We start from the raw sequence: 26,250 nt of genomic DNA on the forward strand, positions 1-26,250 counted from the left end.
CCTACTCCCCCCCCCGCTCTTCCTTCTCCCCTCCTAGGTCCCGTTAGCTCGGGAGGTACCCGGATAGAGTGGCACGCATGCGCACAAGCTGACAGGCGCGAAGCTGACAGGCACTGTGGAGCTGCTGGTGGGCCTCGCGTGAGGGGGTCGAGGGGGAAAATTAATATATATACTTAAGGTGGGACGCGCAGAGGAGGAGTGAAGCGCCATCATTTCCCCACGGAGGGAAAACCAGACAGGTGAGCGCGAAGGCGGGGCTGGAGGGGAGGTTGCTGTGGCAACATGGCCCCTCCCCTTCTTCGGAGAGGGCGGGGACAGGGGGCGAGGTGTGATGGTCACGCCCCCTTCTCTTTAAATGAGTCCATCTGGAGGTACATATTAGATCGCCGCCCCTTTTGCGGGTGGGGCCTTGTTGCCTGTTATTAAGTGGGGGAGATCCTGCAGGTGACTCCCCTTTTTGGCATCCGGTCCGACCCAGAAAGGAAGCCCATTAACTATGGGTGGGTGGAGAGAGGGCAGAAGAAAGGAGGGCGAAGCGTTTGCCACCCCACTCCCCATTGGACCACCTTCTGGCACCACTGGCTCAAACTTGGGTCCACAGATGTAACTGATCTCCAACTCCCATTAGCCCAGCCACTATGGCTGGTGGTTAGAGGACTATTCGAATTGCAGTTAAGCAAATAATCAGCCAGGGTGGTATAGTGATATTGTGTGGGCTATTGGTGTCATGGTTAGAGTGTTGGAGCAGGACCTAGGGTTCAAACCCCCTCTGCTTGGCCATGATGCTCCGCTGGGTGACCTTAAGTGTCACTGCCTCTCAGCCTAGCCTGCCTCACAGGGTTGCTGTGGGGATTAAATGAAGGAGAAAATCCCATACACTGCATTGAGCTCATTGGGAAAAAAGGGGGAAAATAAATTTCTTTCTTTCCAACCCCTTTTAAAAACAAAACAAAACAAAAGTATCTAAAAACGACTTAACCACAATAAAGAAATACACACATTAAAACCAGCATAAAAACAATGCAGGGAAAAATCTAAAACAATCTCCTGGATCCAGTTTTGGGAAAGGGTGGGTCCATTTTGTGGCCCTTCCCTTTTCTTTGTGTGGGGTCTCTCTGCCCTTTATCATCTAAGGTCAGAGAAATGGAGGCTATACTGTATACATAGTTTGATCTTTTAGATCTGTGAGTGTGGGTCGAGTGTGGAATGTTTCTCTGGGCAGAGTTTTTTTTTCTTTTTAATTTTATTTATTTGCATTTATAGCCCACCTTTCCTTCAAGGAGCTCAAGGTGGCAAAGCGGCCTGTCTCCATTTTATTCATGCAGTGGGCCCAGTGAGGTACAGTAGGCTGAAAGAGTGGTTGGCCGATGTTGCCCAGTAGAGCATTGTGTCTGTATGGGAATTTGAACTTCAGCTGCCGTGGTCCAACGTGAACCAAGTTGTCTGTTGGGTGGGGGAGAGAATAAGTTTGGGAACCACTGGCCTATATGCATGCAGTTTTGCGGGGCGTATACAGGGACTATTCTGCTGGCACAGGCTGTGTGGCTTAATCACAACTTTAGTCCAACGTCAACCAAGTTGGCAGTTTTCAAATTGTCTGTTGGGTGGGGGAGAGAATAAGTTTGGGAACCACTGGCCTATGCATGCAGTTTTGTATAGAGGGACTATTCTGCTGGCACAGGTTGTGTGGCTTAATCACAACTTTAGTGGCTCTGATACACAACAGGTCTGTCTAGTACAGTGGCACATCACACCTGTTGAGAGACCCAACTGAAAAACAGCCTGGAGCCTCCTTGCCTCTCATCATCCATATAATTGGTGCACCTGCGTCCAGGACCCTGTGGGCAAGACTGGTGTTGTGATCTGCACTCTGCTCCCCCTGGACAGCAGAGGAGGGAGAAAAGTTGCTCCTTTGGTCCCTTATGGCTGAAGCAAAAAAGAGCCATAAACCAAACCGGCTCTGCTTCACTTTTGTTGAGCCTCTTGAGCAGCCCTTTCTGCTAATCCCACTCAGATGGAATGACTGTGGATTCCCTTTGTGACAACTTTACTAACAGTGGCTGGTGGTGCCCACTGGGGTTGATGGGGCAGAAGGCAGGGAGCCCAATAGTAGGTGCTGCCAGAACCAATAACAAGCAGGGCCAACTCATCCTATTTTTGTCCCCATTCTCTTCCTCCCTGCCTGCTGAGTTTGACAAGGGCAACACTGAGATTAAGGAAGAAGAGGAGTCTGCCAGCTAGGCCACCTCCTGGGCTGGTTGTAAGTAAGAGGACAGGCAGATCAGGGCTGAATGAGGTCAGACAGAGAATGGTGAGGTGCTGCCCCATTTGCCCTAATGGACCAGCCTCCACTGTCTTTATGTAAGAACTTTAGACTGATCTATAGTAATATAATAATAATAATAATAATTAATAAATTTTTATTTATACCCCGCCCTTCCCAGTTTAAAAACCGGGCTCAGGGCGACTAACAACAAATATAAAACATCAACCAAAAACAACTTAATAACAACTTAATAACAAACATAAAATACACATCAATATAGCATCACCAGGGCAACTGGCCAAGTGGTGGGCAACAGCAGAGCAGACGACTTTAAAGACCACTGTGTAGGAAAGTTACACACTGAAAGTTGTTGAGGTTTTTTTAGGAGGCCACCAATCTAAGGTCCACCAGAATAAAGTGCCACTTTTGTAATGTCAGGGAAAGTCCAGATGTGTGGCAGCCCTAAGTATTGTATAGTGGTTAGAGTGCTGGATTATGATCAGGGATACCGGTACTAGGCTTCTAATCACCACTATGCCATGAAGTTTATTGGGTGACCCTTGAAGTAGTCACTATATCTCAGTCTAACCTACCTCACAGGGTTGTTGTGAAGATACAATGGAGAGGAGGAAAAAGTGTGTGGGCCAACCTTTATATTGATTCTAGCTTAGTGCTGGCAGTTTCAGGCAGCGTAGATTCTCAGCCCTTCTTGGAGATTCCAGAATTGAAACTGGGATCTTTCGCAAGCTGGTGAGCTACAATCCTTCCTCTTTGAAATTTGCTGTATTTTTGTGCTGTTAAGAGGAACCTACCTATTCCCCTGGCTATTCTGTGTGAGCCTTTACTGTATTTAGTATGTTTTGACAGATATTCCCTTTGGCCACTCAGAGGCTAATGATCTAAGGACACAGCTTCTTGTGTTCTTGGGACTGCATTACATTAAACAAAATATGCCAGAATGAGAGCTGAAGAAATATTTCAAATTCCTAAGGGTCAGCATTGCAGTTTCAAAGCAGTGCCAGACATCTGGGATGTCTTGAAGGTTGGTTTGAATATTTCCCCCCTCCTTACAAAGAGAATGGAATCAGTGGTAGCTGGGAGATTTGTGTCTGGTGGTCCCTTGCATCTTTTTTTAAAAAATGAAGGGGTTAAGGTCTTTCTAAATCAAAAAAGAACAATTTTATTGCTAAGTTCTTCTGTCTGAAAGTTGACATTTGAAATATTATTTCAACCGGGCAGCAACAAGGAAATCTTGCAGGTAGCAGAAAAAAACAATGACTTCTGTGACATTTTGAATACTTTTTACATTTATTATATGACAAACTCTTGTGGGAAGCTCTTGCCATAAGGTGCCACAAGATTTGTTTTCACTGCAACAGGCTAACTCTAACCCCCCCAACATCAGTTGAAGGAAATGATTTATCCAGCTATGTGGAGAGGTGACAAAATTGCTTGTTGAGGCATTATGAGGAAGTAATCTACTGTAATGGTAAGCGATTTGTAAATTGGGAGAACATCTTCCTACGTAATAGAATCAATTAGATGAGACTGTCTTTTAAGCTCAGTTTAGAACAGTAGTTTCGATGAAGCAGCACACCAGACCTTTGCAGCTTACCAGTTTGGGGGCTGAAACATGAAATGAGAGGAAATCGCTACAACAACAACAACAACAACAACAACAACAACAACAACAACAACAACAACAACAACAAAGTGCAGAGAGGTTTATTCTGATTGTCCTTTTGGGGTGGAGTGTGAAAGATATCAATAGATTTCATTGCGATGAAATCGGATGAGTTTTTCTGGGACATTGCTGGCCCAAAATTGTGCTGCTTTGAGCTCACTGTCCTGTGACATACTGACTCCTTGAGAGCTGCTGTTTTGATTGCCTTTTTGTGTCCATGTAGTAACTTTGCCTGATTTTCTCGTGTATGCTCATCCCTCCTTGCCATCTAGAGAGAAAAATAGCCAGTTTGTTTCTCCTCCAGCCAGAGGTGCAGGGGTTGGAAATTCGTTCTGTAGTACAAACGGATCCCCTTGCAATCAGTCCAGCTGACTTACTTTCATTTCAGACGTTCAGGCAAACCTCCTTATTCCAGTGCCAGTTGCTTGCAGTGCTGATGTTCTGCTCCGTTACATGTCAGGATTTGTCTGGATGACCGAGAAATGAAATGGTTATAAGAAGCAATTTCAGCGATCTCTGCATGCACGTCAGAACCCAGGTTAAACCAACTTAAAAATTGAATCCCCCTCCCTTTTCTGATTAGTATTGTGTGAATTGGATGCTTGAATCTGCCTAATTTGATTCTGAATGTCTATGCTGCTGCCAAAACCTCCCCCCACCCCCAGTTTCCCCACTATTAATAATGTTGGTGGAACTCTGTGGATCGGGCAAGGAATGCTTTTCTTTCTCCATTTCAAAAGGGGCTTGGAGGGGCAGTGTGGTGTTGGGGAACCACAGGCTAGTGGGGCGTGGCTAAGAGCATACTGAACCAGTCAAACAGTGCCTTTGGTTGACAGATGTGTGGATTGCCAAATGGCTGCTCAGCGGCAGGTGTCCCCAGCAGCTAATCAGATTTGAGCAAGTAAAATGACAGCCTGGGCAGCTAAGAGCAGGTTGAGCTGGTTAGGTGGCCAATAAGAGCTGCTGCCTCCTCCAGTGAGGGACTCTCTGGCTGCGAAAGCTGACAGGGAGGTTTCCTGGCGCTGCTGTGCAAATTGGATCCCCTCCCAGCGTGCGCGTGTGCTCCTGACTGGTAGCAGATAGAACAGTCCTGAGTGTTGTGACTCAGTCCTCAGAACAGCAATGACACTCGTAAAGGGTTGGCGTGGAGCATCTCTGGGTGCCTGCTGCCCCTCAGTGGCCTTTCTTTATTAAGGAAAGCCCCCCCCCACTGTGGTCTCCCATCCCAATGAACATGGCCCTTGTCTCCCTGCCAGCTTTGCCACGGCTGCCCGCCCAGCAGACCTGGTTACAAGAGCCGGAGGGATGGTGGTAGTCACGGGGCAGACCAAAGTGAGCGATGCCATGTCGAGTTCGGATGCGGAGGATGACTCTCAAGAGCCTGCCACGCCGACGGCCACCCAGGCAGAGCACGCCCTGTCCCTCCTGCCTCAGCAGGTGAGTGAGCTGGTGCCTCTTGCCACCCTGGTTGCTTCAGTTTTCAGGGGCTGCCGCTGGAATGGACCTCTCCTCTTTCAGAAACAATACTCTGCTTTCAGCCTGGCTTGTAGCGGTGGGGGCAGGGTCAAGCCCCAGAACCAATGGTTCCCAAAGTGGGTGGTACCACCCCCTGGGCAGAGTGATGGGATTGGCAAGGGGGTGGCAGGGGGATGCTGGAGGTGTAAATGACTATTCAAGTTCAGCAGTTTTGTTGATTGGATTAAACTCAATAATGTTAATTGGATTTTGAATAAATGTGTAATTGTTACTGTTTTGAATTTTATTCTGTTTTTATTTTCCAGAGTGGGTTGTGTAAACCACTATTCTGAATAATGTTTTTTATAGGGTATGGTATGGTTGAGTGTATGGAACCAAGGTGTGTGTGTGGGGTGGCCCGATAAAGTTTGGGAACCACTGCCCTAAATGGACTTACTTTTTTAAAAATGTGTATTACTGATTTCTTGTTTTTGTAACCCACCCTGAGCTTGAAGGGTGGGGTGAACTAGAAGCTATTCACAAATCATTACTTTAAAAACAACTTTGATTTTTAAAAAAGCATTTTAAATACCCTGGCTGCTTAGGTTTTTCCAGCCTCAAGACTGAGAAAACTCAGTGTAAGTTAGGAATATTCAGACTTGTTTGGTTTCCTGGCATTAGCATGTTCTATACAGCCAACTAGGGGGTGACAGGTGGAGTCTGGGCACAAAATGAGCAGTTGAGCGGATATCAGTCCACTGGGCACGTCACATGACTGTCCTGTTTTTGCAGCTGAGGGAAAACAGGAGATTTACTGACTCCTGCTAAGCTGTATTTGCTTGGTGGCTTGCAGTTCCGTTGGTACTCTTGAGTAGTTGAAAACCCCTACAGTCTGCAGCTCCAGCTGATCTTGGAGATGGATGTGCAGAACTGGGTGCAAGTGCCAGCCCAGAGCGACTGATCTCTTGCCCTCTCTCTGACTCTGCCAGTGCCACCCTTCCTTGTCTCCTCACAGTCTGCCTCCTGCTTCTGCATTCTACACAAAGTCATCTGCTGCTGAGTCATTTTGGAGCAGTGACATGAGCCTAAGAGGAGCCCTGCAGGATCAGTCCAAAGGTCCACCTAGCCCTGTGCATCCTGCCTTCTGCAGTAGCCGACCAGGCACCTCCATGAAACCTACCATGTACAGGGCGGCAAGGTGACAGCTCTCTCTGCTGCTGTTGCTCCCCAGCAACTGGTACCCAGCGACATCCTGAGCCTGGGTGTTCCATATAGGGGTGGGAGTGAACCTGCACTGGGCTTTGGTGCTTCATGCCTAGACAGTCCAAGGTGCATTGGCCTATCTGAGATGGTGCACCAACTGGGAATTTCAGACCTGGAGGCATGTGCTTTAGGCTGGATTGCTGCTTTGTGTGGGGCTACCCCTTGAAGCATCTCGTAAGATACTTCAGGCAGTTGATGATGTGTCAGTATGAAGAAAGAGTGCAGCGTTTGAGACTCTTTAGTTTAGAGAAAAGAGGTGATACAGTGGAAGTTTATAAAATTACGCATGGCATGGGGAAAGTGGATAGAGAAAAGTTTTTCTGCCTCTCTCAGATAACACTAGAACTCGTGGACGTCCAATGAAACTGAAGGGTGGAAGATTCAGAACAGATAAAAAAATGCCATTCACAGAGCACATACTTAAACTGTCCCCTTGTTTTTGTTTTTTAAAAATTTATTAAAGTTTTCATACTATAATAAGTTAACAGCCGTTCCCTTGTTTTTATCTGCCCTGTGTTCATCTTTTTTTATTGTTCTTAACTGATTTTACTGTTTTACTCATGTTATTTTATTTTGTAAATAGATTAATAATTAGGAAGAAAATACACTCTCTTAAAGAAATAAAATATAGCCAATGATAGACCACTTCCCTCTTCTCAAATTTGTCTAGTCCCCTTTTAAAGCCCTCTAAGCTGGTGGCCATTGCCCATATCTTGCAGCAGGGAGTTCCGCAGTGTGTGACAAAGTCCTCTTTTTGCCTGCCCTGAATCTCACCCTTCAGTTTCCTAAGATTACCCAATCAGGTTCTAGTATTCTGAGAGCCAGCATGGTGTAGTGGTTAAGGTCTCCGACTAGAACCTTGGAGACCAGGGTTCAAATCCCCACTTGTCGGACTTCCGCTTGATCGCGGAGCTGGTCGGACGGGAGTTTCCCAGTTGCGGGAACCTCCGGCACTCTGGGGGCAAGGAAACCGCGGCAACGGCGATGCGGGTTTCCATACAAGCCTCATATTGAGCGTTATGAGGGCAGGATTCGGCAGGTGTCTGGACGTCTCCCTTACTCCCCGGTAGACCCTAGTAAGGGTCGCTGAGAGCGGGCGAGGTTGAAGACTAGGGCGCCATCGAAGCACTTTCGCTATCCCCGGAGCGCGTAGCCGCAAGTCCGACAGATCTTCAAGCGATCAAGTTCTCCAACCAAAACAAGGCTGAATGGATTAATTTGTACTCCGTGAGTAAATTCAATTAGAGCCTGGATAATTTGGACAATTATTCGATTTGCGGGGAGGAGTTAAAATGGAGGTCGCTCCCCCCTTCTTGCTGCGCTAATAACGGAAGCAAGTAAGAATTGCTGCAATAACCAAGCTCTTTGGACTTTTTAATAGCAAAATCCCACCCTCGGGTCCCCCTCCCGCAATAGGGCAGTGGGGGGGGGGAGATAGAGACTAATTTTGCCCGGTAAAGTCAGTAAAAGAGAAGCCGCATCCCACCCTGGGAGGGAGAGACCGGATCAGATCGTCAGATGCTTTGAACGACGTAAGGAAATGGAGTAAAACACAGTATTGGTAACAGTGTTTCTAACGGGAGATAAAGTGACTCTGCAACAGCCTGGGCTCTTGAGAAAAGATACTTTAGACTTTTAAGTATAAAGACAATTGGCAACGCCTTTTGATTTCTTGTGGTCTGTGAAGGTAATCTGCTTTCTTCTTGCCTGTGGACTATATCTTAAGTTGTTTTGGCAGTACGAAAGTTTCCATTACTGGGGATTGGTGGAATTGGTGTGTTTCGCAGCTGCAGCCGGCTGAGACAGTGAGAAAGCGGTGAACTTGAAATTCCAAGCTTGCAAGCAAGTAAGCAAAACGACTCTTCAACTGTGGGAAGCCGCTGTATAGGAGAGAAAGCTTGATTAACTCTTTAGTGACCGTATAGCTGCAGGCTGGTATGGCAGGCGAGGGGCCGGGTCCAGGTCCAGGAGGCAGACCAAGGAGGAAAACATCGATTTCGCCAACCTTTGAAGATGAGGTGCTTAAATTGCTAGGTTCCCTTAAGGAGGGGCAGGATAAATTACAAGAGACACAAGATAAACATACAGAGGAATTTAAGGAATTAAAAGAGAAGATTGGCACTTTGAAACAAGACGTTCAACAGGTAAAGACGGAAGTGGCAGGAGTGGAAACTAGAGTGGCACATTTGGAAAACATAAGAGTGCAAGATTTGGAAAGCCAGCAATACTAAACGCAGGTGCAAATTGCGTTTTTACAGTTAAGGGAGAGACAGATGAACCTGAGGATAAGGAATTTTCCGGAGATAGAAAAAGAAGATTTAAAAGCTACTCTAATTCAGGAATTCACGACGGCCTGGAATTTAACAAGAGAGGAATTAGAACCAACAATTGTAAAGGCATACAGATTTGGAGCAAAATCTAAGAAGAAAGATTCCCAATTCACTAGTGACTGTATGGTGGTTTTCCAGACAAAGGAGCAGAGAGACAAAATTTTGGGTCTACATTACCAGAGAAAGTTAAAGGTGAAAGGAAAACAGGTCATCCTTTTTAAGGATATCCCGAAATTCTTCCTGTCGCTCAGGGAGAGATACACGGATTTAACGAACCTTTTGACAAAGAAAGGCATTCTTTTTCGCTGGGAATTTCCGGAGGGAATTTTCTTTAAATTTCAACAGAAGAAAGTGTGGATTAAATCAGTGGAAGACAAGTTAAGATTTCTAGAGCAAAACGCAACAGACTTTGAGAGAGAAAAAGAGTCAGATACAGACCCACAGGTGAAACCACCACCCCTTTTCGACCCGAATCTGCTGGGAGGAGCGGGACCAGGAGCAGCACCATTTTCATTATTTCCAAACTAAGCAGTCATGATGGCGTTGAGAATACTTACATGGAATGTCCACGGTTTTAATTCTAAGGTGAAAAGAAATCAAATCTACCACGTGTTAAGAAAACAGAATTTAGATGTGATATGTCTACAGGAAACGCATGTGACAAGATCTCATAGAAAAATTTTGCAAAATAAAAACCTGGGAAATGATTTTATATCATCGGACAGAGTTAAGAAAAGAGGAGTAGTGATTTATGTCAAGGACAAATTGGAAGCCAAGTTGTTATTTAAAGATGATGAAGGAAGATATGTTGCGGTGGAAATAAAAGCGCAAGGCGAAAAATTTTTGGTTGTTGGAATTTATGCCCCGAATGATGCTAAATATGATTTCTTCCAAAAGTTGCATGAAAGACTGCTGGACTATTTGGATTACAAAATAATCTTGATGGGAGATTTTAATGGGGTTGTATCTACGTTGATGGATAGGTCACAAAGACAAAGAATAACAAATGAAGGCAGACTCCCCAAGACTTTTTTTGAGTTGGTAGACAATTTTGATATGATAGACACATGGAGGTTGAAAAACCCATTAGAAAAAGAGTTTACGTATTTCTCAGATGTGCATCAAACAGGTTCCAGATTGGACTATATTTGGACCACAAGGGATTTATCTCCCAAAATAATAAAGGTGGAAATCTGCCCAAAGACATTTTCTGATCATAATGCAGTTTTAATGGAACTGAAATTATTTCTGCAGGGTTCGTTTAGATGGAGAATGAATGATGCCCTATTAAGGAATGAACAGATAGTACAAAAAGCTCAGAAAACCCTTAAAGACTATTTTGAACTAAATTTAAATAATGAAATGGACATAAGGGTTACATGGGATGCCAGCAAGGCGGTGATGAGAGGTTTTTTAATTCAACAAAATACATTAATAAGGAAAACCCAAGAGGCAAAGAAAGAGAGTATATTAAACAGATTAATAGAAGAAGAGAAGAAATTAAGAGCTAAGCCAAAAAATCTACAGATACAAAAAGAGATAAAGGCGTTACAGACACAGTACTCTCAATTAATAAATCTGGAAATTGAGTGGAAGGTAAAGATGATGAGGCAAAGAACCTTTGAATCAGCAAATAAGTGTGGAAGATTGTTGGCATGGCAAATGAAAAAGAGACTAAAGCAAAGCACAATAAGCAAGATAATACAGGAGGAAAAGATAATAGAGAAACCTGCAGAAATTAGGAAATGTTTTCAGAAATATTATAAAGAATTATATAAGAAAGATAAAGTAGATTTGGGAGAATTGGATCAATTTGTGATAAAATATGGATTACAAAAAATCTCACCTCAAAATAAAATCATACTTAACAGCAGGATAACAAGGAATGAAATCGAAACAGCAATCAACCAAATGCAACTGGGCAAAGCACCAGGACCAGACGGACTTACTGCAAAATACTATAAGACTTTAAAGGACTGGCTAATACAGCCTTTGATGGAAGTATGCAACAAAATATTGGAAGGGGATCGGGCACCAGAGTCGTGGAAAGACGCCTTCATCACATTGTTGCCAAAGGAAGGGGCGGACAGAACTCAAGTTAAGAATTACCGTCCCATTTCCTTATTAAATGTGGATTACAAAATTTTTGCGAACATTATGGCATCGAGATTGAAAAGAATCCTTAAGGACTTGATACACCATGATCAAGCGGGTTTTTTACCAACAAGGCATATGAAGGATAATATACGGAACATTGTAGATATATTAGAGTTTCTGCAGACTAAAAAGAATACACATGCGATCTTGATGTTTATAGATGCAGAGAAGGCCTTCGATAATATTTCATGGGATTTTATGAAGAAAAATATGGAAGGTATGGGTGTGGGTTCAGGTTTTATGAATGGCCTGAATGCATTATATTATGAGCAAAAAGCGAAAATTATAGTCAACAATGTGGTGGCGGAGGAAATTAGAATTGAAAAAGGAACTAGACAAGGGTGCCCGCTCTCCCCACTGCTATTCATAACGGTCCTGGAGGTGCTGCTGAACATGATTAGAAGGGAAGAAGAGATTAGAGGAGTAGTGGTGGGGTCAAAGCAATACAAATTAAAAGCCTTTGCGGATGATTTAGTGCTTACTTTAGAGGACCCAGAAACCAGCGTAGTTAAAGCGCTGGAAATAATTCAGGAGTTTGGACATGTTGCGGGGTTTAAATTGAACAAGGCTAAAACGAAGGTTTTAGAAAAAAATCTGACGTTAGAGGAAAGAAATAAGATACAAGAGGCCACTGGCTTGAACTTTGTAAAAAAGGTGAAGTACCTGGGGGTAAACATGACAGCAAAGAATTTGAATTTGTATAAAGATAATTATGAGAAGATGTGGAATGAGATAAAAAGGGATCTTGAAACATGGTCTAGTTTAAAACTGTCATTGTTAGGTAGAATCTCAGTTATTAAGATGAATGTATTGCCAAGGATGTTGTTTTTATTCCAAGTCTTACCTATAATTGATAATGTGAAATGCTTCAAGGAATGGCAGAAGATGTTATCGAAATTTATCTGGCAGGGGAAAAAACCCAGAATTAAGTTTAAGATTTTAACAGACACTAAAGAAAGGGGGGGCTTCTCTTTGCCAGATTTGAAATTATACTTTGAAGCTGCGGCTTTATGTTGGATGAAGGAATGGTTTTTGCTAGAAAACACGGATGTATTAGACCTGGAAGGCTTTGATAATGTGTATGGATGGCATGCATATTTATGGTATGACAAAGCAAAGGTGTATAAAGGTTTCAAGACCCATATAATCAGGAAATCATTGTTAAATGTTTGGTTGAGGTATAAGGATTTATTAGAGAGTAAAACACCCAGGTGGGTTTCACCACTGGAGGCTAAAGCCTTTAAAAGGCGTAATATGGAAGCCAGATGGCCAAGATATAAGGATATTTTAGTACAGGAAGGTGAACAATACAAACTTAAACCATATGACCAGTTGAAAGATGTACTATCTGATTGGTTACAGTATCATCAAATCAATGAAGTGTTTAAAATGGACCAAAAAGTAGGTTTTCAAAAAGAAGAATCCAAGTTGGAAACATTGTTGTTAAACTCGAAAACTAAAAATTTATCTAAGATGTATAATTTACTGCTGGAGTGGCAAACGAAGGACGAACAAACAAAGTCAGTAATGATAGAGTGGGCCAAAGATGTTGGACATAATATAATGATACAGGACTGGGAAAAAATGTGGAAAAAATCTATAAAATTCACAGCATGTAATGCTTTGAAAGAAAATATGTTGAAGATGATGTACAGATGGTATCTGACCCCAGTTAAGTTAGCAAAGATGTACCACACACATGATAATAAGTGTTGGAAATGTAAAGAAAGAGAAGGGACGTTTTATCATATGTGGTGGACTTGCCCCAAGGTAAAAGACTTCTGGGATAAGATTTATAACGAATTAAAGAAAATGTTTAAAAATACGTTCATTAAGAAACCAGAGGCCTTTTTGTTGGGGATTTTGGGGGGGGAGATACCAAAGAAAGAGGTTACGGTTTTTTTGTATGCCACAACAGCAGCGAGAATGCTGATAGCACAGAAGTGGAAGACACAGGAGATACCTTCAGTGGAAGAATGGCAAATGAAAATGTTGGACTATATGGAACTGGCTGATCTGACCGGAAGACTCCGTGACCAGGGGGAGAAAGCGACAGAAGAAGAATGGTCAAGTTTTAAGAGTTATTTGAAGAAATATAGTATTGTAATTGATTAAGAAGATAGGGATTTTTGAATGTTACTAGGAATTGCAGCGTAGTATGAAAGTAAAGTGAAGAAAGATAGAGGACGAATATATTTACAGAATATTAGAAAAGAGGAGTGAGATATAGTAACCTTAGAAATGGATAATGAGCTAGAATTGCTATATGTGATTAATAGTGAATCGCAGCGAGTAGGGAGCAGAGGAAGTCGTAGTAAGAAGATTAGAATAAAGATTTAGAATTGTGATATTTTTCTTTTCTTTTTCCTTTTTTCTGTTTTGTATTTGTGTGTATATGTATTCTTCTACCTGTTTTTGTTATTGTATTGTTACTTTATTAATGTTAAAAAGAATAAAAAATTTTGAAAAAAAAAAAAAACAAATCCCCACTTGTCCATGAAGATCTCACACTGGGTGACTTTAGGGGCAGTCACTACCTCTCAGTTTAACCTACCTCACAGGGTTGTTGTGAGGATAAAATGGAGAGGAGGAAAACTATGTATGGCACCTTGAGCTCCTTGGAGCAAAATTTGGGATGCAGATGCAATAAAATAAAAAGTATAAGAAGAGGGAGAAAAATGTTCATCCACTTTCTCCACACTGGCTTATTTGTATTCCATGCAGCATGAATTAACTTGATCCATCACTGCAAGGAACTGCATACCCCCTAAATCTGTTCTGGGGGGTAGATCTGGGTAGGATGTGGGGCATGTGCAGGGGGAAGATGGGGAAGTTTTATTGGGCAAGTGTAATTTTTTCAACTGATGGAAAATGCTACTTGAATGCCGACCTATGTGCTGAATTTCGACAAAAATTGTTTCTTCCAGTTCCCTGAAGTGGTTCCACTGAATGTTGGAGGAGCTTATTTTACTACCAGGTTGTCAACACTACGGCGCTACGAAGACACAATGCTCTCGGCTATGTTCAGTGGCCGACACTACATCCCAACAGATGCAGAGGGGAGATACTTTATTGACCGAGATGGGAAGTTCTTTGGGTATGTCTTATTTGCCTGCGGCACTCCCTTAGCTACAAAAGCTCCAGGAGCAAGGCGGGTTCCTCTGTCCCTTGGAGGTAGCGTGATCTGTATGCCCCTTCTACCTTCACACTCATGTTCCCATAGGGGTGATGGGAACTGCTCTAGGCGGCCAAAGAACAGCAGCTGGCAAGGTGGCATCTAGAATTCCAAGAAAGGAGATTGCAACTAAACATGAGAAAGAACCTTCTGATGGGAAGAGCTGTTCAACAGTGGAACAGACTCTCTCAGAAGGTGGTAGACTCCTTCATTTGGAGTTTTTAAGCAGAGATTGGTTGGATGACTGTCAGAGATTCTTTCGCTGTGATTCCTTTGCTGCAGTGGGTTGGAGCAGATGACCTTTGCAGTCTCTTCTAACTTTACAAGTCTATGATGCTGTTATTCCAAGAACTGGGGGTAATTGTTTTGGAGCACAACGTTGGTGAAGCTGTTTGTGGTCAAAATGTCAGGCTGGACCAGGTCTCCCTGACATATTCCTGAGGTTGGAGGTATATATTATATTCCTGGAAGTGGTGGATTTTGAGTGCATTTTTGGGTGGTAGGGAGGTCCAGAGGGTAGCAGTGTTGCAATGGGCCTTTTCTGTGCTTGATCCACATTTGTGGAATATTGTACACAGGGGGGGCTTGCCTGGCACCATCATTACATATTTTTAGGCACCAGGCAAAAACACTTCTTTTCTGTCAGGCCTTTGGCTTTTAATTATCTGTGGCCTCTTTATTACTTTATTAAACTTAAACCCCACCTTTTTCTCCAAGGAGTCCAGGGTGATGCACGTGGTTCTCATCCCGCCTCATTTAATCCCCTACAACAACCCTGCGAAGTAGGTTAGGCTGACAGGCAGACAATGGCCCAAGGACACAACCAGTGAACTTCATGGCTGAGTGCAGATTTGAACCCCGGTCTCTTGGTCCTAGTCTGACACTCTGAAAAAAAGGACACTACACTGGCTCTCTTGAGTGGGTGGGATGACTTAATCTTGCCTTTTAAAAATGCAAATTTGCTTTAAGTCTCTTTTATCTGTTTTGTTTAATGCTAGTTTTGATGTAAGTGCTACCGGTATTTAAATCTTCCTGAAAATCACTTTGAGTTGCTTTTGTAAAAAAGTGACTAATAGGTTTAATCAATAATACCGTATTGGCCTGAATATAAGCCGCACCCGAATATAAGCTGCACCTTTAAAATTGGAGGGGGGGGGAAAGAAAAGAATAAATACCTGAATATAAGCTGCCCCATTCCTCGCTGCTCTTGGCTGCATACGGTGTGTGTTGCGTTGCCAACTGCCTTTCCCCTTTCTCGCTCTCTCCCTTCCCTGCCTTCGGGGAGGACAGGGGACTATGTGCGGGGCGGGCACCGTTTTGCTGCGCTCCTGGCGCTGTTTGCTCCTGGCTGCATACCGTAAGGTTGCGAATATAAGCTGTACTTTTCATGGTCAGAATTTGGGGGGAAGGTGAGGCTTGTTTTCAGGCCAATACAATAATAATAATATGAATGGAAACTGCATAAGAGCTTCAGCTCAAGAGATGGTTGGAATGGGATGGGGCACCCTTTGGATTTTCCGTCTCATGCCCTGACTTTGAGCGCTGGACAGGGTTAGATGGCAAGTAACAGATGCCCTTTGTTTGTGCTGCATGTGGTCACTAATAGGATTGATTAGTCAAAGTGACTGTACTGCTTTTGCCTCTGGAAACAGGATATTAAAAGGTTCTTCAGCCCTTGGAATGCTGACCTTCCTGTTTCAGAATAAATGTGTAATATCCTGACCTTGCAAAGTCAGCTACTTAAATTAGTGCTGCCATACATCTGGAATTTCCCGGACATAGCTGGGATTCAGCCCTCGGAAACAGTATCTGAGTGGAAATAGCTGAAATGTCCGGGAAAATCCAGACGTATGGGAAGCCCTGTCAGAAGTGTAGATTTAGCTGAATTCCCTTTAAAATAGCTTAAAACTTCATGGTGGTTTTGGGTTGTTTTTTGTTTTTTAGATTTTTCTTAAAAAACTCAACAACTTTTGTGTCTGGATTTTCATTTTTTGAAATATGGCAACCCTACAAATAGATCCCATCTTGTTTTGTTCCTATATCCCGACTTTTAAAATAGAAATGGCTGAAAACTCTGGGACACATGTGTGGTGTTATCTTGACAAACATGAAGACAGTATGATTCCCCTTGAGAGAATTTCCCCCAAAGGCCTGCAGCATTTGTTCCACCATGTGCATCCCAGAATCCCCTGTGGTATATGGCTGCTTCATTGAAACATGTTGGATCTAAACATCTGCTTGAGTTGCTTGGGCCAGTTGGAGTTTCTTGGGTGACGATAATTCTGGGGTAGCTTTAATAACATTATATTATCTAGTCTCGAGCAAATGCAATATATAGTATTTATATAAAATAAGGTTTGAGTATGATAAAGTAAAATCTGCCCTGTATCCTTTGAGCCCTTTTGCGTATTTCCGGAGGTAAGAGTACTACAGTTTGGCAAACGCTGATCTAACCGATTAGTCTATTGAAAGCTACAGCCCCAGTTTTGAACACTGTTGCTTGCAATGTAATGAAAAGGAGATGGGTGTGTGTGTTTTGGGAACGGGTAGCCATCAACCAACCTGTATATGTACTCGAGTTCCTTCTGCCTTTTATTTTTTTTAGGGATGTGCTCAATTTCCTGCGGTCTGGCGACTTGCCTCCAAGGGAACGCGTGCGGGCAGTTTACAAGGAAGCCCAATATTATTCCATTGGACCCTTGCTAGACCTTCTTGAGGATCTCCAGCCCCTCAAAGGAGAAAAAGTCCGGCAGGCTTTCCTGGGCTTGATGCCATATTACAAAGGTAAATTGAACAGGTGGGGGTAGGCAGCTTGTGGGTGTGTCTTGCAGCAGCCAGAAGTGCTTTTGAAAGGTGCCCTCCCAATGTTTTAAACTGCAACAGAGGCAGATTTAGAGCAGTGCAAGTGGTGTGGTTGCACCAGGTGCTGCAAGGGTGTCAAATGGCACAGGGTGGCATATTTCCAAGGTCTGCCCCTGACTGCAACTCCCATCACCTGCAGCCAGCATAGCCATATATAATACTTGGTCCGAAAGGAGCTTGGTTGTGCTGGCTGGGGCTGTGGAAGGTTGAAGTCTGAAACATCTGAAGGCACCTGTTTGAGGAATGCGCATCTTCTCAATGTTTTTTTCTTCACACACCTCTCCTCCTTGCTTTTCAGAGCACCTGGAGCGGATTGTGGAGATTGCAAAGCTGCGTGCCATGCAGCGGAAGGCCCGCTTTGCCAAGCTGAAGATCTGCGTCTTCAAGGAGGAGATGCCCATCACGCCCTACGAGTGCCCGCTCTTCAACTCCCTGCGCTTTGAGCGGAGCGAGGGCGACGGCAAGCTCTTTGAGCACCACTGTGAGGTGGACGTGTCCTTTGGGCCCTGGGAGGCCGTGGCGGACGTGTACGACCTCCTCCACTGCATTGTGACGGACCTCTCCAGCAGGGGCATCACGGTGGACCACCAGTGCATTGGGGTCTGCGATAAGCACCTGATCAACCACTACTACTGCAAGCGCCCCATTTATGAGTTCAAGATTACGTGGTGGTGAGCCCAACCAGGCGTGGGAAGAGTTAGCTGGCTGGTTTTGCTGTCTTCTCCATGGCCTTGTTGCCCTGCGTTCCGAGAAATGGTGGCACTGCTGACAGAGTGCTGGAGTCATATCTTGGCAGGAGAGCGTGACCTCCATTCATAGCTATGCAGCAAACTGGGGTCTCTCCTGTGATTCTTGCTTCAAGGAAGAGAAATCCTTCTGGAAGGACACATGCTACTGTGGCTGACACATAGGGTCCCAGTAGAGGTATATGCCAGTTGGTGTGTATTGAGGTTTTTGGAAGGGCTCTAACCCACAATTCAAGCCTTTTTCGGCCCACACTGGTCTCACTTGCCTGCACTTGCCTAGGGGGCACCGCCACACCGTTGCACAATCTTCCAACTGCACCCCTGGAGACCTAGCTAGCTGTTCTGCAGCCACCTGGCGTTGGAAGTGCACAGGAGCACTTTATTTTTACACCACTTCCGCTGGCATGTGACTTTTTGCTGCTGTTCCAACCTTCAGTACAGAAGTACAAAGTACTTTTCAGAGATGCTGAGGTTTCAGAAGTGAATTATCTCTACAAATGTCTGAACTTTCTCTGTGTTAAATCCCTGCTTTATTTATGCATCTGTATTGGTTAATTCTTTTACATGTTTGTGTTGAAATTTAATTTATTTCCACTCCCCCGACCCCAAAGGGCAGGTGTTGGGTGGTTTTTTTAACCCCTTGGTGCTTGCTCAGACCGCATAGGTTGCATTCTTAAATGAATTCAAAAATAACTGTTATTTAAAGACAATTGTGCCTGTTTTTCGCTTTGGGTGCTTTAGCTGTTGACTATGCGAGATGAGCGTGCAACCCCAGAGTCGGTCGCGACTGGACCTAATGGTCAGGGGTCCCTTTACCTTTTATACCTGGATAGAAACTTCTCCCTCACTTTGATGAAGTGAGCCAGCCCCAAATCTCATGGCCAGAAGTCATTGTTAGCATGGAAACTTTCTCAACTTGGTGATGGCTGGCATGCTTCTTTGGGAATTGGAGCATGTCGGATCATCGCAGCCAGATGTTTTATTGGATTGACCTGTTATTGGCTAAAATCAAGCTGGTTGAATTAAGAACACATGATTAAACTGCGGAACTTTCCGCCACAGGAGGCAGTGATGACCACCAATTTAGATGGTTTTAAAAGAGGAATGGATAAATTCATGGAGGAAAGGGCTATCGATGACTGAAAGCCACAGTGATTATGCTCTGCCTCCATGGTCAGAAGCAGTAATGCTTCTGAATACCAGTTGCTGGAAGCCACAGGAAGGGAGAGGGCTCTTGTGCTTGGATCCTGCTTGTGTGCTTACCAAAGGAGGCATCTGGTTGGCCACTGTGAGAAAAGGATGCTGCACCAGATGGGCCCTTGGCCTGATCCAGCATGACTCAACCTTATGTTCATTCATTTCAGTGAGTCTACTCTGAGTAAAACTTAGTTGAATGCCACCCAGTGGAAATTATTTCCAGGAAGACACGTGATTAGGTAGTCTGGGGTTCTATGCATTGTTCTCATCCCTCTCCCCCTGCCCTCCCGGTACAAATAAGATGGTGTTCGTTTATGTGGAGATAAAAAAGGATTCTGAGCATACTCCTTTAGTAAATTTGGCAAGCAATTCATTATGACTGTTAAAACATTTCTTTAAGAGTATATTTTACCCAGATGTCTCTATGCATTACGACCTTCAATGCCTTCTGCAAAAATGAGAAATGTAAATGGATTTGCAAGGTGGGAGTGTGTTGTCTTCAAACAGTGGATATTACAATGATAAAACCATTCAAATATGTTATTTCACCTCTCTCCCCTTTTACTGCCCATATTTTGTATTGAAACATGTTGTGTCTCAGTAACGTGCAATAAATTATCTCACTATGGTCACTATCTAACTGAGCTCACAATTATCTTTTTTTAAGGCTGCCAAACACTAAAAGCAGGGCTGGGTGGGTATCATAATATGCTCCTCCCTTTAGGAGACCCCCTACCACTTTTATTTTCTGCCGGAATAGCTTCAAAAAACAACAGCAAGCTAGTCTCTGTCCTCAGGTTTACAACCTAAAAAAAGCAATGAAAGATGAGGAAAAAGGGACAGGTAGGGAGGAGGAAAAAAAGCACGCTCAGGTATCAGTTCTTTAAGCTGTAGCTCTTAAAATAGTTCTGGCAGCCAGCCAACATGATGCTCTCCAAATGACAGACACTGTCACCATTCCTGGTAACTGGCAATGTTGGTATAATACCGGTAATTACTTTACATTTTATATCCCACCATTGCTTCCAAGGAGCTCAAGGTGGAGTATATTGTTCCCCCCACTTCCCATTTTATCTTCACAACAACTTTGTGAGGGCTGAGATAGGGCTGAACAGGGATTTGAACCCAGGTCTCCCATGTCCTAGCCTGACACTAACCACTACACCACTGCTGCTTGATGGGGCTTGGAGTCCAACAGTATGAAAGGACACAATGATTCCTACCCCTTGTGCATGCCAAAACAGATGGGTGGCATATTAATGGTTAATAATAATAATAGACAGGGTGAGGGGGTACAAACTTTAAAAAATAGACAACAAAACTACCTTTTAGCTGCATAGGTGTGTAGGATGGTGTGCAGAACAATTTACAGCATCCCCTATTCTCAGCACTATCTATTTTTCAATGTGTGTTTCATAGCTGCCAAGTTCTCCCTTTTTTTAGGGGAAATTCCCTTATGCTGAATAGGCTTCCTCGCGAGAAAAGGGAAAACTTGGCAGCTATGAAGTTGTAAAAACAACTCCCAAATACCCCCCCCCCCGACTTTCATTACTTAAAAAAAACAAATCTATATCAGGAATGGGGAACTTTTCCCACTCGCTCATCCCTCCGTTTGGGGTTTGAGACATGCACCAACACAGTTGGCTTCGCGAAGAGGCAAAAATGCTCTCGTGCTCGTCATGACTGCACACGTGCACACGAGTGGTGCTTCTTCTGCGCATTAAGCCGCGGGCCATCCACACGGGGACCCGGAAGCGAGGGCTACCTACACCTCTACAAACTTCCGTATCTCTACAGCGTCCATGAAGTTCCTCCCTCGGTCCCGCCCCGCCCCGCCCCTCTGTCAGCCTCCGTCACGTGCTCAGGGCGAGCGGACGCCCAGCGACGCCCTTCGCTTTCCCCGCTGCGGAAGTGACGCAAGGACGCCGAAGGGCGGGGAAAGGAGGAGGAGGAGGAAGAAGGAGCCGAGAAAAGGAGAAACAAGCTGGTGAGGAGACGCAGGAGGCGGCGAAGGGCCCCCCCAGGTGAGTCTGGCTGGCTGTGGGGCTGAAGAGGGAGGGGAAAAGGGGTTTCAAAACCCTGTGGAGTTTGGGGGTGGGTGGGAAGGAAAGTGAAAGGACCCCGCACCCTCCCCCCCCATCTTTCCTTCCTTACTGAGTAATCTGGGAGCTTTAATTGCTGTAATTAAAGTGTTTGTCACCGAATTGCCCTGCTATTGTTAATCTATGTATTGCACCTTCTTACCCTCCAAGGAGCTGAAAGTGAGGAACGTGGTTCTTCTCCCCCCTTCTCCGTGTAATCCCCACAACGACCCTGTGAGGTAGGCTAGGCTGAGAGACAGGGACTGGCCCAAGGTCGCCCAGGGAGCTGCATGATTTAATGGGGATTTGAACCCTGGTCTCAGCCCAGCGCTTCAACCACTACACCACACTGGCTTAGTTGGGTTCAGTGGTTTCAGTGGGTCAGCTTTGGGTGGAGCTTAGTTGGGTGCAACCCACTGTATTATGTGGCTAAGATCAAAGTGAAAGATATGTTGTATAAATCATATTTAAAGGTAAAGGTAAAGGGACCCCTGACCATTAGGTCCAGTTGTGACCGACTCTGGGGTTGTGCGCTCATCTCGCATTATTGGCCGAGGGAGCCGGCGTATAGCTTCCAGGTCATGTGGCCAGCATGACAAAGCCGCTTCTGGCAAACCAGAGCAGCACATGGAAACGCCGTTTACCTTCCCGCTGTAGTGGTTCCTATTTATCTACTTGCATTTTGACGTGCTTTCGAACTGCTAGGTTGGCAGGAGATGGTAGGTTGGCAGGAGATGGTAAATTGGATGGTAGGTTGGCAGGAGATGCTAGGTTGGCAGGAGATGGTAAATCATATTTACGACGGCTCTATTTTGCAAGTTAACTATAACTGTGTTTATCAGTTAATGCATTATATTTACCTTATTATATCTTTATTATTTATGGATCACCTGTACATTATATTATCAGTGAATGATGGTATCATTTTTTAAAAATAATTTTAGCATTATGGATCTTATAAAATGTTAGTTGCTGTTTCCAGCTGCGTGAATGTTTTGAGGTCTCTGCCTTTTTAAACCTATCTTTGATTTTTTAAATTGTTTTTCAACCTATTGTTTTGATTATATGGCTGTCATTGTCCTTGAGACTTAAGTGAAAGGTGATATGTAGAGCAGACCCACCAAAATGAAGGGACCTAAGAAAGTCCATGGGATCACAAAGAGTCGACAACAAGGAAGTCATGCCCATTCATTTCAGTGAGCCTACTCTGAGTAGGACCAACACTGGTTACAGTGAAATCAGTGGGCTTGAGTAACGACGACTTCAGTGGTTGACTTTTTGAGTTGGACGTCACCTTAAGTGCTGCATAGTGGGTCACTTATCTCCTCCCCTGAGGACAAGGTGGTCCTTTATGACCACAGATGGCAGGTTACCTAAAAATATATCCTCTATATAGAATATGTAATTATTGTATATAAAGACTTAACAACAGTAGATAAAACTGGAATTAAATTTAGTATTAATGTTTAAAAAAATCTCATGGTGAAGAAGCAGTTATAGATGGGCTGGTCTTCCCTGACTTTGGAGGAAGAGTGCAAAGGTCCCTCTTGCATGAACTGGGAACTTAAAACTATAAATAGAACTGTTGTGTGATAAAGTATAATTAGTTTTTGAGTTATTTTAATAGTGATTTACAGGCTTATGCAGAAATGATTTAATTTTTTTTTGCTTCAGAAGTTAGCATGTTGTTCTCCAACTGTTGGTATGGAGGCAATCATGTTTTGATGTCAACTTATTAACTGTGTGCGTGTGGATAGTAGTAATTTGTCTTAACTTTTTAAATGAGTAGTGGGAGCTCTCCCCCCCCCCACATAAGCTGGGAGCTTAACATTATTATGATTAGCAGTATTTTATGAATTTTATTTATTTTAGTATTATGTTGATATCACTGTTAAATGCAATAATAATCTAGTCCGTGTTGCAGGGTGGTTGTCAGGAGACAAATGGGAGTGTGGGGAAAGAATCATATCGAGGATTGGGGACAAAATCGTAGCTCAGGTGGATGCATGCACACCAAGAATTAAGCAACAGGTATTCTGAGCATGTTATCAGTCAATGAATTTTTGTAACCTGTACCAGAATTAGGATCCCATGTTCTGACCCACAAAAGATCACTATTCACTTTTCCCCAAGTGGTGTTTCCTAGGGAAGTAATTTATTCCTGCATTGCAGGAGGTTGGACTAAGGTCCTCAGGAGGTTCCTGCTCCTGAGGACCTTAGCCTATAAAATAGGCTAACTTCCCAAGAGTGGTGCATGCTCTAGTTATCTCCCGCTTGGACTACTGCAATGCGCTCTACGTGGGGCTACCTTTGAAGGTGACCCGGAAACTACAGTTAACCCAGAATGCGGCAGCTAGATTGGTGACTGGGAGCGGCCGCTGAGACCACATAACACCGGTCCTGAAAGACCTACATTGGCTCCCAGTACGTTTCCGAGCACAATTCAAAGTGTTGGTGCTGACCTTTAAAGCCCTAAACGGCCTTGGTCCAGTATACCTGAAGGAGCGTCTCCTCCCCCATCGTTCTACCCAGACACTGAGGTCCAGCGCCGAGGGCCTTCTGGCGGTTCCCTCGCTACGAGAAGCTAAGTTACAGGGAACCAGGCAGAGGGCCTTCTCGGTAGTGGCACCCACCCTGTGGAATGCCCTCCCACCAGAGGTCAAAGAGAACAACAATTACCAGACCTTTAGAAGGCATCTTAAGGCAGCCCTGTTTAGGGAAGCTTTTAATGTTTGATGGATTTCTGTATTTTGGTGTTTTGTTGGAAGCCGCCCAGAGTGGCTGGGGGAACCCGGCCAGATGGGCGGGGTATAAATAATAAATTATTATTATTATTATTATTATTATTATTACAGCATTGGAAGAGCTCTCATTATAAGAACTGATGCCTGAGTTTGTTTCTTCCTCTAAGCAAATTTAAGCGTAATCTCCAGTGGCAGGGAGTTCCACACCCAAAAAGGAAAAAAATATCCAAGCAGTTTACAACAAATTAAATAAAACAATCCAGCATAAAACAAATTCAAGCTGCAAGGACAATATTTCATATCCTTAAGTGACATTTTGTGTTCTCAATATTAATCATCTACTTAATTTTTATAGCTGCCCCATAGCAGAAGTACTCTAGGAAGCCAGTGTGGTGTAGTGGTTAGTGTCAGACTATGACCTGGGAGATCAGGGTTCAAATCCCCTCTCAGTTATGAAGCTCACTGGGTGACTTTGGGCCAGTCACAGCTTCTTAACCTACCGTACCTCACAGAGTCATTGTAGGGATTAACTGAGGAGTGGCGTGGACCATGGGCTCCTTGGAGAAAAAAGCAGGATATAAATGCAACAAAGAAGCTCTTCTGCTTACCTGCTTAAGAGAGCTGGAGGGGCCAGCTAGATGGAGATGTCTGTCGCCAGCCTGGCATCAAGATATCTCTGTGTGGTTGCAATTGGACCTGTGCCAGTTGCAAAATGTGTCAGGCGCTTGGCTATTTTCTAACACTTATCCCAAGGGAGGTAGAGGGGGTGAGGAGGCTTCCTATGGGGGTTAACAGAGAATTGAGTACAAGGAGGTAAACCGACATTTCTGTCCTGTGAGCAGATTTAAAAATCTACCTGTAGACACACTAAACTGAAGTGTATATGGACATATGAAGATGCCTTACTCTCATTAGACATTTGGTTCATGTCCCCTAGTGCTGTCGACACTCACTTGCAGCAGCTGTCCAGAGTCTCTTATCCCATCTCTTCAGCCTGGGTAGCTCGGTTGGTTACTGTGTGGTGCTGATAACGCCAAAGTTGCCAGTTTGATACCTTATGGAACAGCTGCATATTCCTGCATTGCAGGGGGTTGGATTAGATGATCCCAAGAGTCCCTTCGAACCATACAATTCTATGGTTCTCCTAAAGGGGAAATGCTGTAGCTCAGTGGTAGGGTGTCTGCTTTGCATGCAGAAAGGCTCAGCTTCTATCTTTGGCCTCTCTGGGTACACTGGGAGAAACCCGAGTCTGAAACCCTAGAGAGCTGCTGCCAGCGTAAACAGTTCTGAGCTAAAGGAGCCTAAGGCATTCCTTAACTGGAGGGACCTTTTGCATACACAGAACAGTGTGCTGTACTAGGAAGAGACGGTGGCTCTTTGCTGATGGTGACCCATCTGCACGGCAATCTGCCCAGTGTTTTTTCTTTGTGTTCCCCTCATGCTTTTGAAGAAAAACGATGCTTGGAGTTCTAAAACTAGAGGAAAACGCTGACTTCTTTTCCTCGGTCCTTGCTGCAGCTTGAATCCCGGTTCTCTTCCTCCATCCCTGCCTGCTGCTCCTTGCATTTCCCCAGCCTGCTGAGCCTGGTACTGCCTCTAGTGCAGAGGTGGCTCCAGCCAGTTTGTTCTGAAGATTAATCATCTGGAGCTGGAATTCCTCCCACCCCCTTGAGTGGAGATGTGCACTCCAGACTTTCTGGTACAAGTTGAATTCCCTACCCTGTGCACAGAAGATCAGCATTTGGACGCCACATGGCTAAATCCAGGACCCAATTGTGTTTGTGCCTTCTCTCTCACCCATCTTTCTGTCACTAGCAAGAGATTGGTAACTGTGTTAAAGAAGTGTGCATGCACACGAAAGCTCATACCAAAATTGGTCTTTAAGGTGGGAAGCTTTTAATGTTTGATGGATTTCTGTATTTTAGAATTTCTGTTGTTTTTTTTGGAAGCCGCCCAGAGTGGCTGGGGGAACCCGGCCAGATGGGCGGGGTATAAATAATAAATTATTATTATTATTATTATTACTACTGAAGGAATTTTTTTTCTTTTGTGTTAAAGAGGACTTTCTGGGAACTGATTTTCCCCCTGGGCTGTTGCCCTTCCCTCCCTTCTCCACCTCATTTTTCAGATGTAGCTGCTGAAGTGCTGCAGGGCTACTGTTTCTGTTTCACTTTGTGTAGCAGATTGACACTGCTGCCCCTGTAAAAATGAGCTCCTGACCTTAAACCCCTCTAGCTCTGGCTGTTGTCTTGATGTGCAGGCAGCTCAGCCCCTCCCCATGATTCTCTGG

At 44.3% G+C, this 26,250-nt stretch overlaps 2 protein-coding genes and 1 long non-coding RNA gene across 8 annotated transcripts in view; 2 read left to right on the forward strand and 1 right to left on the reverse strand.

Annotated features, from left to right (window-relative positions):
- The window catches only part of LOC148683559 (uncharacterized), a 31,157-nt gene extending 23,456 nt beyond the window's left edge, over positions 1-7,701 (reverse strand). The window contains exon 1 of the long non-coding RNA XR_015947053.1: positions 7,563-7,701. This is a non-coding gene — a long non-coding RNA (uncharacterized LOC148683559). The remainder of the gene's footprint in view (positions 1-7,562) is intronic.
- KCTD7 (potassium channel tetramerization domain containing 7) lies at positions 66-19,775 on the forward strand. 2 transcript variants are annotated; one of them, XM_088657887.1, is made up of 6 exons: positions 66-239; positions 4,339-4,488; positions 5,207-5,387; positions 14,083-14,252; positions 16,936-17,114; positions 17,491-19,775. In XM_088657887.1, exons 3-6 carry the CDS (start codon positions 5,256-5,258, stop codon positions 17,865-17,867), a joined length of 858 nt encoding a protein of 285 aa, XP_088514013.1. In that variant the 5' UTR covers positions 66-239; positions 4,339-4,488; positions 5,207-5,255; the 3' UTR covers positions 17,868-19,775. The 2 variants fall into 2 exon arrangements, with proteins under 2 accessions (XP_088514013.1, XP_034995127.2); XM_035139236.3 differs by lacking the exon at positions 4,339-4,488 and having other exon boundaries at positions 78-239.
- A 1,302-nt stretch (positions 19,776-21,077) lies between these two features.
- The window catches only part of RABGEF1 (RAB guanine nucleotide exchange factor 1), a 34,187-nt gene continuing 29,014 nt past the window's right edge, over positions 21,078-26,250 (forward strand). For all 5 annotated transcript variants that reach the window (XM_035139230.3, XM_088657882.1, XM_035139233.3 and 2 more), the window contains exon 1: positions 21,078-21,159. The gene's annotated coding sequence lies outside the window, so the exon portion shown is untranslated. The remainder of the gene's footprint in view (positions 21,160-26,250) is intronic.

Source organism: Zootoca vivipara, chromosome 14 (genome assembly GCF_965207765.1).
Source record: "Zootoca vivipara chromosome 14, rZooViv2.hap1.1, whole genome shotgun sequence".
NCBI lineage: Eukaryota > Metazoa > Chordata > Lepidosauria > Squamata > Lacertidae > Zootoca > Zootoca vivipara.